The 13,514-nt window shown below is 37.9% G+C and overlaps 2 protein-coding genes across 3 annotated transcripts; one reads left to right on the top strand and one right to left on the bottom strand.

The window, feature by feature from the left end:
- The first annotated feature begins 218 nt into the window (after positions 1-218).
- On the top strand, positions 219-6,215 carry LOC140794285 (U1 small nuclear ribonucleoprotein 70 kDa). The gene is made up of 11 exons (XM_073146253.1): positions 219-427; positions 747-861; positions 952-1,031; positions 1,971-2,046; positions 2,126-2,190; positions 2,272-2,334; positions 4,127-4,208; positions 4,288-4,450; positions 4,914-4,988; positions 5,111-5,800; positions 5,891-6,215. The coding sequence occupies exons 1-10, from the start codon at positions 329-331 to the stop codon at positions 5,784-5,786; spliced, it is 1,494 nt and encodes a 497-aa protein (XP_073002354.1). The 5' UTR covers positions 219-328; the 3' UTR covers positions 5,787-5,800; positions 5,891-6,215.
- A 488-nt stretch (positions 6,216-6,703) lies between these two features.
- On the bottom strand, positions 6,704-9,841 carry LOC140793229 (thylakoid lumenal protein TL20.3, chloroplastic). Of its 2 annotated transcripts, none has more exons than XM_073144596.1 (7): positions 9,563-9,841; positions 9,300-9,474; positions 9,176-9,205; positions 8,652-8,758; positions 8,541-8,575; positions 7,804-7,932; positions 6,704-7,130 (listed from the first exon to the last, which is right to left on the bottom strand). In XM_073144596.1, exons 1-7 carry the CDS (start codon positions 9,678-9,680, stop codon positions 6,939-6,941), a joined length of 786 nt encoding a protein of 261 aa, XP_073000697.1. In that variant the 5' UTR covers positions 9,681-9,841; the 3' UTR covers positions 6,704-6,938. The 2 variants fall into 2 exon arrangements, with proteins under 2 accessions (XP_073000697.1, XP_073000698.1); XM_073144597.1 differs by having other exon boundaries at positions 9,176-9,234; positions 9,349-9,474; positions 9,563-9,803.
- Positions 9,842-13,514: the final 3,673 nt, after the last annotated feature.

Raw genomic sequence — 13,514 nt, 5'->3', positions numbered from 1 at the left:
ATAAATTGATGCGTTGCAAAAAAAAAAAATCTTATATAAATATATGTGTTATTCATAATATGAGTACAATGCAAATGCAAATGCAAATTAGTCTTTTATTTGTAAATAGCAAGTATTTTGGTCTATATTCGCGAATAAGGAAATTATAAAGTGGAATTATCTTGCAAAGTATGTTGAGGCTTTATGTTGATAGGCGGGTCAATCTTTGGGCTCCCAAAAGGCGCGAAAGCCCAAGAAAGAGAAGGATGCCCTAATATAACATTCTTCTCATCCCCTCTTCTTTTCTTCTTCCATAGCAAACCCTCTTCGCTTCCTCCGTCCCCTCGCCATGGGAGACTTCAATAACGCCATGATGCGCAACGCGGACGCTGCCGTCCAGGCCCGCACCAAAGCCCAAAACCGAGCCAACGTTCTCCAGCTCAAACTGGTATCTCGCTCTCCTCTCCCTTCTCTTAAACCCTAATTTCGTCTTCCCCTATCGAAAAGATCGTTTACTCAGTGCCACGATCGGGTTTTCTTTGATCTTTGCTTCAAGATTATAACCATATCCATTTCTCTTGGACTGGATCTTTCTGTATTAGATCATTGAGATGTTGCAGATCCATTTGGATGGCTTACTTGATCTTGATTTGTTTTATTTTTGGTGTTAAATAGATTGGAGTTTGCATTATTAGATTAAGGAATTGGAACTCTATTTCTTTGACGTTCTTCAGTTGTTGAGCTTGTATTTATTTGATGTGTTGCAGATTGGGCAGAGTCACCCTACTGGTCTTACTACCAATCTCCTGAAGCTGTTTGAACCCCGACCTCCGTTGGAGTATAAGCCTCCTTTGGAGAAGAGGAAGATGCCTGCATATACTGGTAATAAATTTTACCTTATTATTGATGCTTTCTTTTTTTGTTGTAAGGATGATTGGCGTTCTGGGAGTTTGAATCTGCTCTTGTTTGCAGGGATGGCTCAATTTGTGTCCAAGTTTGCAGAGGCTGGAGATCCGGAGTATGCTCCGCCTGTTCAAGAAGTTGAAACACGAGTATTGTTCTATCCACTTGAAATATTGTTTTCTATTTTGGATTGCAGAGCCTTTTTGTTTTACATTCTTGTTTGATTTTTTTTTTCTATTTCATAAATTTTGCACATGTAACGGTTTTCAAGTATTTTATATGCATCCACACAATTCTAGACTCGTTCTATATTATGTATATATAATTATTAGGAACGATCTTTCTTTACTTTCTTTGTAGAAGCCTTAATATGACTGATGGCCTATTATTCTTCGAAAGCTATATTATTATGTTTCAGTAGAGATGTCTCAAGAAGCACTCAGAACATACTTTCAAACATGAGGAAAAAGCAACAAGGTTATATGTCCCAATTTATCTGTTTCCACATTTACCTTTATGAAGGGCCATTTCCTTGATTATTGTCTTTTCCAACTTATCTCCACTTATCATCTTAGTAGTATATTAATTTAAATCCAATTACTTTCCTTTAATAGCATTTGTTTTTTGTTTGAACCACCAATCCTCATCAAGTACTAAAAGCTTTTAGTTTTTTACCTGCCTTTTATGTGCTTTTTCACCTAACTTTGTACAATCATACATACGACACCTTCCTTTTGCTTTGGGTTATTTATTTCAGAATAATAGTTGCACATTATGTTGGAAAATTATTGGATAATTTTTCACTGGCATTTTCTAAAAGTACCTTACTTTTGTAAGGTTATAATATTTGGGAGCCCATCTGATTGGTTTATTTAGATTTAAATCTTATCCTGCTTTGCAAAACTCTTATTCAATCTGTTATATGTGCTGAAACCTAGCTATATTTTGTTGTACGATTATCCTAGTTGCAGTATACACTTCTAGGGAGTTCAGCGTGCACATGCAAAGCCAATAAAGAACATGTTTGTTGCAGGATGCACTTATTAAGTTATCTATAAGTACACAATTCTAAATTATTATTATTACAGGAACAAAAAAAAGCTAGAATCCGCAAGCTTCGGCTTGAGAAAGGTGCAGCAAAGGCTGCTGAGGATCTTCAGAAATGTATGTTTCTTCATTTGTGAACTTGTCATATTGTCTCACAATCTTTGTTTTGTAAACTAAGTACACTTCTTTTCTGCAGATGATCCTCAAAATGATCCCAATGTTACTGGTGATCCATACAAGACACTATTTGTGGCAAGGCTTGTATGTCTTTTTCTGTCAGCACTTGACTTTTTGAATATGTGTAAAACTACTGTGCTCATTAATGTTGTTAACTACTTGCAGAATTATGAGACATCTGAGCACAGAATTAAAAGGGAGTTTGAAGCTTATGGGCCTATCAAAAGGGTAAGTGTACAAAAGAAATCTCGATGGCAGGTCGAGTTATTCCTCTTTGGTAAGGAGTTCAGTCATTCTAACTGGAAAAGCTGTACTTAGCTGGTAAAACTGAAAAAAGAAGGGTTTCTACTTTCCACCTTGTGCTCTTTAGCTTTTGTCCTATGGTAGTTCTGGATGTCTTGGTATTTAGGACTAGAGATAATTTTATAATTTTTTTTTTGCAAACTAAAAAGGATCTTAATCTAGTGAACAAAGTATATCTGCAATGTGTTTTAGGGAGATTCTTTTTTTTTTCTTATCCTGTCTAGAGTTTTCTCTTTTCCTTAGTTTTTACCAGAAAGTCTAGGAATCAAATAATATCTCAGGTCTATTTTATCTGTACTTTCTTGACTTTGTGATGCAAAGCTGTATTTTGCATATAGTTTTGGGAGTAGTGACCATCCTTGAAAAACTCTAATCTTGAAAGGGGGCCTAAATTTTACATTCATATCTTTTGACTTAAAGAAAAGAGGAGGTTACCTATCTTGAATCATTAGAGCTGGGGTGTTAGCACGTCATGCTTTTTGACAATGGCATCAGCTTGTTGCACTTCCGTCTCCTTTGATAGATGTCCCTTTGGTCTTCCGTATCCAATATAAGCTCATTCAGGAGATCAGGAAATTTTCCAGGTAAATGATAATAGGAAATCTTGGCAGGTATATTTCCATAATTCCCTGTTTCTCGGTTGTTTTGGTAAGTTGTTCTAATGTGTCAGTGACCAATAGAAATCATTTATGGTCCGAAGACTTGTTTGCAAACAGATTGCATGTGTTCCAGGTAAATTTGGTTGTATGTGTGGCTGTGTGCTCTTGATTTTCTTTTACAACTAATTTTGGTTATTTGAGAGAAAAATTGAGGAATATGGATCATTTTTGCTTCACTTAAAGATATTCGGCATGCTGTGTAAGTACAAATTCTGTCCTGGATGAGTTTCAATGTTCTGAGATAAATGTCTTTACTCGTTAGCTGGTCCTGTATTACCTGAATTGGTACGGGCTTAAAGAATGTTGTCACAGTTGGAAGATTAAGACCTTTTGGAGAAAGATAGCTTATATGGAGGCAGGATTCCATTAATTAAGGACTGATGTATGACAATCCATTGGGCAATTAGGTACTGGTAACTGTAGTTGCCCTCGCTCTCTTTTCTTTAGCTGTTATCAATTTTAGTGCTGCAACAGGTGAGACATATCCTTATGGATGAGAATAACGGTAATGCATGATGCTTATAAATATGCTCTCCAAGTCTTAAAGATAAAATCTGTCCCACTTTATCCCTTCAATCTGTTGGACTGGCGTGCTGCATCGGCACACTTCAGGAGTATTCTTAGCTTCTTCCTTGCCCTTTACTTTATCTATCTCTAACCCTTGTGCAGTTTTCATTTCTTTTTGGGTTGAAAATTTATCTGCAATCCAGAAGACATCTTGGTATTTCCTTAATCTATAGTATACCCTTTCTATTTGAAACTTCCCTGGTAAGGGGTCTGGTAAATGTACTATTCAACACCTGGCAAATCAGCCACAGACAATTTTTTCTGCCAATTCAGTTGATGTGCTGGGATCTGATCCAAGCGGTGAAGCTCTACATCTCAAAAGGTTAGCACGGCTGGTTAGGCATGTGCCTGTCTGTCGTGCATTTAGGATTTATCACTAAGAATAAGATTGAATATAGAAATCCTGTAAACAGTAGTTCAGCTCTTTCTAACAATAAACTTTACTTGACAATTGATATTGATTTACCAATCAATATTTCTGTGCTTTTCAGGTTCGGCTCATTACTGACAAGGTGTCAAATAAGCCTAGAGGATATGCCTTCATTGAATACATGCATACACGGGATATGAAGAGTGTGTTTCACATTTTGAAATATTGTTTTCAAAAAGCTGCTGATGGTGGCATTATAATCTGATTCGTAATTCTGTGCAGCTGCCTACAAGCAAGCTGATGGGAGGAAGGTGGATAATAAACGGGTACTTGTGGATGTAGAGCGCGGTAGAACTGTGCCAAATTGGCGACCTAGAAGATTGGGCGGTGGACTTGGATCAAGCAGGATAGGAGGCGAAGAAATTGATCCAAAATACTCTGGCAGGTACAAGAATCACCTTGTGCTGAAGCTGCTACTTCAGCTTAACCCCTTCAAAAAACGTTTCATATGTCAATCTCTGTTTATTTGAATATATGCCTTCTAGATCCTAGATATTGAAATAAAATTGGCTACTTGATCTCTTGATTTTTTTTTTCTTTTATCTAAAATTTACCTTCTTATTCATGAGTCATTTTGTCATCTCTTGATTTGATTCTTTGATGGGACATGGGTCGAAAAATATAAACACGATCCTCGACTGAGCATTATTAGCTTGTTTTGTACGATAATATCATGATTGTGCTGTTCTCCATGATTAGTTGTAACTGATCTACAATTCAAGAAACTTGTCTGGCATCAAGTTTTTTTTTTTCCTTCGAAATTTTGCTGTATAACTTTTTTGTCTGACATCAAGTTATTTTTTTCCTTTGAAATTTTGATGTATAACTTTTTTAAATCTTTGGACCAGGGAGCAACAGCAGATTGCATCAGGACGTCCTAGATCAGAGGAGCCTAGGGTGAGGGATGACCGTCATCTGGACCGGTATGGTTATCATTGCATTTTGTAAATTAAGACGGCTCATTCTTCAATTTTATGTGCCAGGAGTTACTTATTGTTCACCTGCACAATAATGCTGCACTTGTTTTTGCCAATTATTGTTGTAGGGATCGGGAGAAATCTCGTGAAAGAGGGAAAGATAAAGACCGTGAACGTGAAAAGTCCCGTGAACGTTCGCATGACAGGACTAGGGATCGTGATACTAGAGAAGAAAGGCACCACCATAGAGACCGTGAAAGGAACAAAGAGAGAGAGAGGGAGAGAGATCGGGGGCGGGATCGTGGTCGTGATAAGGACAGGGAGCGAGACCGTGGTCGTGAGTCTCGCAACTATGATAGAGACCGAGAACGTGAGCGCGATCATGACCGTCATCGGGATAGGGACCGGGAGCGTGAGAAAGATTATGAGCGTGCAAGTCATGAACGAGACCGCAGTCACATGCACGAGAAGGATGCTGACTATGATATTGAACCAAAGCATGATAGGGATTTGCCTGGTGTAAAGGCAAGAGAATTTGATCAAGTAGAATCTGATAATGGACAGGAGTGGAATGATGGATCCAAGCGTGGGACTCATGGCCATGGCCTTGATAGCCTTGGGCATGAATCTGATCGCTCAAAGCGACATGAGCATGAATACTATGACCATGAGCCATACAGCAAGGCGGGCACTCTTGATTATCAGAATCAACTCAACCGTGGAGGATCTGAACCACGTGAGGAGGGCGAGGCATATGATGAACGCGATTATGAGTATTATGGAGCAGATGAGTATAGAAAGTGAAATCTGATGTTTTGGTAGGTCCTTATCATTATTACCATAATAGTATTGATTCTGAAGTCCTATCTGTGATTCTATTGATTCACTCTCTTTTTGCATGATTCTAGCTTGCGTGGAGTAAAGGATACACCAACTGATGCTGTCTATGTATGCAAGGAGTATTGAAAATGTACTGGTTTGACTTCTGGGTTATTTCAGCTACTCTATGGGTGCTCGTTTATTGTTCCCTTTGCCATGAATGGAACAGGTGTGAACGATGAACTTTGTTGTGGTTCTTGCAACTTGTGTTTTGCTGTTTGTTTGAGTCATTTTTTCTCGAGACAAGCAAATTGTATACTTAGCTCTTTGTATGAGTGATCTGTCTCTAGAGAGGATGCACCAGTGTAAAACTGTTTCAGAGTAGTAGTATAGCAATGCTATTATGGTTTAGAAGTGAGGCGATTATTCCCCATGATGCATCACTAGCGAGTAGCGAGTAGTGGTATATTTACTTATAAATATATCCTAATGGTTGTGGAGGGCTGATAATTTTTGCAAAAAAATTGCCATAGCAATAAGTCTTCTCCCACGCCATATTGAAGTGTTTCCATTTGAACTTGACTACGAAAGTTCATTGATGAAAGGAATGGGTGTGTTGCCCCTATCATTAATCGGGAACTTTTACGTCCTTCAAAATCCTCTTATGAGTAACTTTTCTTTGGCAAACTTGTCTGCGGTTCTCGCACGTCATATTCAATCCTTTTGACCAAGGTCTCGCCCTATGGATGAATGCTAATGGTGTCTCACATTGAAAACACTCAATATAGTACTGATGCAATCATTTCTTATACTTTTATGGATATGCATGCTGACTGAATGCTAATGGGGTTCACACTATACATATATACGCCGCGAGCCAGTTCTGCAGATTGACTCAACAATGGGCAAGCTTTCAACTAAAATTCATTAATATCAAAAAAGGCGAACCAAAAGTTGTCTCATACATACGTAACTTTATGACTATTGTGTCAGTATTTGACTTCATCCGAAATTGTGCAGTTCTGTACATGGCTTACAAAGAAAGGGCTAGAGAGCTGCATCTTTTCAATCTTTTGATTCTTTTGTCCATACTCATTTTTATATACAGCACCTGCTCAATCCTCAATACTTATTCCTTCACTTCGCATCACACATACCAGTCGAGGGGTCGCAGAACCCATCGCGGTCCAGTAGCTTTGGAGGTGGTGCACTCAGAAGAGGTGAAGAAGGACTGCCATAGGCGCTCCTGCGACTGTTACCACATCCAAGACTCTTTCTTGTGCTTACTCCTGTAATTGGATTAGTTCCACTTGCATATTTGCATAATGCCTGCAAAACATTAAAAATAGGCTAATGAGAAACACACCATACGAAGACCAAGGTTCTCCAAAATGCAGGAGCTATAATTTGAGTTATTATTTTCTATCTTTTCAAAAGATGATCTGAATTTGCAGTATCTCAGCAGTCCTTTCACATTTCTCAGCTAAGAACTCTTGCTAGCAGCAACCAAAATAGACAACCGTATTATTTGACTGTTGCCTCATAAGATAGAAAGCTAAAAAAAAACTATCGTAGAGTTTAAGTCGTCATGAGAATGATAGACGATAATTGAGCACATAAACATCAGTTAGATCAACACAATTGTTGTTTAACACAGTTGGTAAGCACCTATGGTCTGGAATTTCAGTTGTCCCAATAGTGTTCATTGCTTGACACAGTATTTTGTACTTCATTTTGTAAGTTTTTTCTGTCAGATGTTTCGATAATTAGCACAATGATTCTATCAGTTAAAAGCAGTACAGAAAGTATACTTTCCTTGTCATATCAAATGGAACCTACCTCTACCTAAACTCTGTATTTCTCACAAATTCTAACATGAAAAGCAGTGAAAAAAATAAAGATTAAGGAAGATTGTGTAAGATATTGAAGACATTGCCTGATAGTATATGCTCCCCACATAAGTGATTGGAAGTAATATGTCTCATATTAATCAGTAATTCACCTGTTTCTGTGACAAGTCCAGGACAGCATCACTGAAGTCAGCACCTTCAATGATCGCACCACCAAGGTCGCTTCGTGTAAGAACTGATCGAACTAGCACAGCATTTGTCAGATTAGCTTCATTAAGTACCTGTAATGTTTTACAAGATTCATGGCATTACTTTCATAAAAAAAGTTTTCCAAATTCTATGGCCTATCATCTCTATCCTTTCTGCCACAGTTGTAACTTGTAAGCTTACTGCTTCAGACCCTGAAGTAGGATCATAGAAGCACTATATCTTTGCAGATGAACTGAATCCATATGTCCTCTGTAATGGATCTTTTTATTTTCAAGAAACTTAAAATGGTTAGTTTACTTGAACAAAGTGACAGCAACACCAGGCAAGCCTTACGGAAAGGCAGTGGTCTAGATTGTTACAAGTTCAAACTTGAGTATACAAGGAGCAAACCCATATATTTTTCCTGGACACTCCAGATTTCTAACCAAGGAATGCGAACAAGATTTTATGGTAGCATTCAATGTTTTTTTTTTAATTTCAGTTCAGAGAACATTGAGCTTCACTTTAGCATCAATTTGTATCGACTAGGGACTCCTTCCAGGCTGACTATAACATGTACCTAAAGTATCAGCAGAGTTATATAGAGGCATTTATTTGTTGAAATCACAATCTATTATCAGTAAAACCAAATAGTTTTTACTCGTGCACCTTTTGATGAATAAGGTTTTATAAGATTTACCATGCGGTCCATCAATGTATCGCTGAAATCAGCACCTGCACAATATCACAATAAATGTATCGGTAGGAAAGACAGTTCTGTTGAGGATCATAAACTTGCAGGTTGTCTTACCCATAAAATTTGCTCTATAAGCAACAGCTTTTTCAAGGTAAGCACCATTGAATGTGGAACCACTGAAATCAGACTCCCTCATATCAGCAGACGTGAAGTTAGCGCGTCTGCATCAATTACCAGGATTCTGAGAGAAACACCTAAATATTTACATGAACAATATGGCAAGACAACATATACTTAATTTTTCTGATGACACAAGCATCAGCTGGTATCAAAAATCAGCTGTAACTAACGTGGTAGGTCATCTCCCCTACCATTCGCAAAGCATTATTCTCAAGTGAGCGAGGAACTAATTATCAATATATAATATCTTTGCAGACTAAGTAAACCCAAATGTGATCAACCGTTTGTATCACTAATCATCTAAATTTTTTTTAATTCAGATGACCTTTGCAAGTACATGACGGGTATCAATAGAGCAACTAAACTAACTGCTTGCTCATCAATATTAGTTCTAGTAACCTCATCAAAGATTCATACTATACTCAATTAATTAATGATGATTCGTAGAATGCAATCACCTGAAGTTTTCATTGGTATGGACAGCCTTCCTGCTCCACAAAGACCCCACAAAACAGACCTAATGAGTAATATCTCCAATACATTATATACCATTTAATGAGAAAGAGATTTAAAGGTACAAACTTGAGATCCGCGGAACCATATTGCGCGGCGGAACCTATCCCGAACTCACCGCGCATCTCCGCCTCAAACTTGTTGAGATCAGCCATCGCCGGCATCGGCCCGACGCCTTGGAAGCTGACGACGACGGCGGCGGCGGCCAACGCAGTAGACACAACTGCTCGCCATTTCTTGGGTTCTGGTGGATCCGTACATAATTTTGGCGTCAACAAAGAGCTGCACATTAGATGCTCGACCAAATGCCTCAAATGGGGAAGTTGACTTACCGGAGCTTTGGCAGAGGACGACTCTCGAAGGAAGTCGCGGAGAGAGTGGAGCAGGGCGACGGGAAGTGAGAATTTTCAGTGGGTTGGTAGAGAGATAAGAAGCCGAAGCGAGAGCCATGGATATGGGGGTTGAATAAGGGTCGAGACTTGAGAGACAGAAGAGGAGGGATTAGAGTGGAGGCAAAGCCATGGAGGAAACGGCTCTTCTCTGGTACGCGCGCGAACACGTGTAACGAGATCTAATCACCTATCCAATTCGGACGTCGTAAATTGGACGTGGACTAAAACCTTGATTTAACTTTAGTATTATTCGCACCTACTATATATTTATCATTCAACTCCTATATTTTTAGTATAATATTTTAAAAAAATCTTGTAATTAAAATTTTAATAGACAGTTACTATATAAATAATTTAAATTATAGATATAAAATGACTTTAATAATCTCTAGTAAGTTTTTGAAGATTAAGATAAAAGTAAGAGGAAAAGTCAATTAACCAAATTATAGGTATTTATTTTTCAAAAGTAACAAAATATTATTTAGTTAGTTAGTTGCAACTAGATAAAAATTAACTCGGGCAAGCCTTTGAGTCATTAAAAGTGAAATATATATTATTCCAATTTGCTTGGTTTGTTATGATTCCATAATACGATCGTTTTGTCGGCTAAGCTTTTCCATTTATAATGGGCTTTCGTTGGGCCTTCATTCCATGGGCTCAGGCACTACTACTATTTCTCGCTTACAATTTACAGTTTATCCAGCAGTGATTAAAAGCACTGGAAATTATCATAAACTTTGCACTGTCGTTTGCTATGAACAAAGATAGAGATTTTGACAGTGACATAGGGAGATAATAGATAAAGAAAGTTGTCTCCAAGTGGTAACATCTCCTCCTTTTGCCCAACAGTGACACAGTTCACCGTAGCTTTGTGCTTTCAAAAGTAACAGCAAGTGATAGAGAACAAGAGCAGAGGAGTTAGTAGAAGTCTGGAAGAGAAGTACAGAAGAGGGAACGCCCAGTAGGATTATAATACAATATAGTCTGCAGGGTGTGCAAGGAGTGGAAGCCAAAGGGAAATGAACTCGGTACCGAGCTAAGGACAAATCGCAGTGTTTCTCGTATTACGAGTAGTTACTGGTTTTCAATTCTGAGATTTTTACCTATTAAAACTAAAAACTTTCAAAATATCATAATTGTGACTGTATTCTTTAAAATATCAGAATTGCTACTAAAATAATTATGCGGTTTTAAAATATCATTATGATTAATTTTTAACAAAATTTTCTTAATAATTTATTATTAGAGTTAATAAAATAACCCTCTTGTTTTCAGTTTACATTAGAAATTATTTATCAATTAATTTTTGTCTGACATGAAATAAAAATATAATTTGTCTGATGGTAATTGTAATACTGAAAAAAATTCAATGGCAATTATGTAAAAAAACTTCAATTTAAGGCGTTTGTCTTCTCCTACTACCACTCAGGTTTGGTTCAGTTCATTTAAAGTGGTCACTCTCCCTCTCCATCTTCTATCTCTGATCTCTTCTGGTAGCTCCACTTTGGCATTAACCACTTCTATACCCAGTTAGCAATTGCGACACGTGTGGCATCATAGCTCAATAACAGCATCAACCATAATGGTATAGTAATAAAAAAAAATAGAGTGATTTTTCCGTTTTACACCCACCATTCTGCGTTTATTATGGTTTAATATTAGAACCATAATAATCAAGGCCGGTAAAGTGTATTTAAAGAATGCACTGTAAGAACAGCAAATACGCTTAAATGTAGGGTGTTTTACGTAAATTTTATCATGGACCGGTTAATGCGGTGTTACGCCGAGGAAAAAATATACGGAAGGCCAAAGAAGCAAAGCAAGCCAAAGCCGAATGAAGCATGCTTGAGTACGTGAGTAGTGATGCAATGCAGGCTTTAGTGCAAATGGAGAAAGGAGAATGGTGGAAAGTAGGTGCTCAAGTTTGGGAGGAATAAAACGAGAAGAGAATTCTTGGCTAGCTTCCATGTGGTGCGGAGGATAGAATTGTATACAGTTTGCAAGCCAAACTAAGCTAACCTACACTAACCCACATGAAAGATTTGAGGAAGAAGTAAAATAAAGCTGAAGGAGAACTTAAGAAACGACAAAGCTGGTAAAGGAGAGACTAGAGAGGGGTAGAGAGAGAGAGAGAGAGAGAGAGAGAGAGAGAGAGAGAGAGAGAGAGAGAGAGAGAGAGAGAGAGAGAGTAAGAGAGAGAGAGTGAGGATCTCTGTCTTCTGCTGGCTGTGTGAGGTCAAATCACCAAAAGCTTTTCTCTTTTTTCTTCTCTCTTCTTTTTATTTTTCCCTCTCTCTAGCTATGTCTTTTATGCAAGTCATAACTCCTTTCCACTGTAATCTTATGGTATTGGTTTTGTACTTCTGGGGACAAAGGTATCTCTTCATCTTCCACACCACCATAACGAGATGGATATGGAGATGGAGATGGGGGGATTTTCTCATAGCACGCTGTATACCTTGCTGAAAAAATACCATTACAAAAGTAAACTTCTTCAACAATTTTTCAAGGGTGTTTTAGTAATGTTAGTTAAGGCGTGCTTAACGGCATAGAGTTAAAACAAATTATAATCTAAAATTAAAAGCAGTTAGGCAAAACAATAGTAAAAAATACGAATAATCTAAAAGACAGGATGTTACTCTCAAGGTAAGTGAAGGTATAGGTTATATCCCAGAGCTTGTTGTTACTACTACAAACTACAGCACGAGTAGCTGCTACTATATAGTATATACTCTATTACCCAAAGAGGCATAAACAGGGAATACATGAAAACTAATATATAGAAAATAAATTCTAAAGGATAAATTCCTACACTATTATTAGCTCTCTTTCTCTCTTCCTCTTTTTTCTCATTACTGCGAAAAGAACGGGTGAGTCCATGCAAACGTCCCTTTCTCACTCCTGTCCCCCCCACCTCTGCCGCCTCTGTCCTCTTCTTTCTCTCTCTACTCTACATCTCGGGAATAGCGACCGCAGCACAGCCATGCCCAGATGGCTCCTCATCATCCCCACTTTAGAATGGTAGTTTGCATATAACACCCTATATATTTGAAGGATTAAGTGACTCACACCCCTCCACTTCTAGCCTCTATATATTTGAAAATATATACAAGACTGTAGGGTGCTTAGTGTAAAGTCTCCTGCTAAACTAGTTGATCAACGAGGAAACACATGAGGCGTCGTTGTCACCGTCCGTCCCGGTGCAGCACACGACGCAAAAAAGATCTCCACTTCTTTGAAGGGTGTTTGAGGAAAAGGACGTGGGAATAGAATATATATAAAGATCAGAAGGTTAAGACATAACAATGCCATTTCAAAATGAACCCATGGGCCCATTTCATGGGCTTGAAAACTCATCACCCTGCTCTGCTATGAATACTTAGCAAACTGCATATATAGCACGCTATATAATCAATCTTAGTGATGTTTTGGATCGGTATAGACCTAATGGTCTTGGAGCTAACATTCTTGAATGATAATTTACAACTCTTAATCCAATATTCTTAGCTAGCCGCATGCAACTTATAAAATATTTCAGGACCAGGAGGGAGGGGTTGATTGCAAAACACTCTAAACTTCTTTAGGGGATACAGTACTGTAATTGTCCAGGGTCCACGCCCATTGGTCAGGAACATAGCACATGGGGAGATGGATATATATCCATGATAGCCTACACATACATACATATATATATATATATATATATATATATATATATATATATATATATATATAATATATGTGGCCATGGCAAAACTATCTTCAAAATACGATACTACTAGCTAGATAGAGGTTTGATTTGATGTGTAATTATGATGAGCCCTATTTAAAACACGTTTGAGTTAGTCTGAGAGAGATAGAAATATATATAGAGGGCGAGGTGAAAAGATGA

This window comes from Typha latifolia, chromosome 8, assembly GCF_019914945.1.
Source record: "Typha latifolia isolate L0001 chromosome 8, TyphaL0001v2, whole genome shotgun sequence".
NCBI classification, from domain to species: Eukaryota; Viridiplantae; Streptophyta; class Magnoliopsida; order Poales; family Typhaceae; genus Typha; species Typha latifolia.
This window is presented reverse-complemented; position numbering and strand designations above follow the sequence as displayed.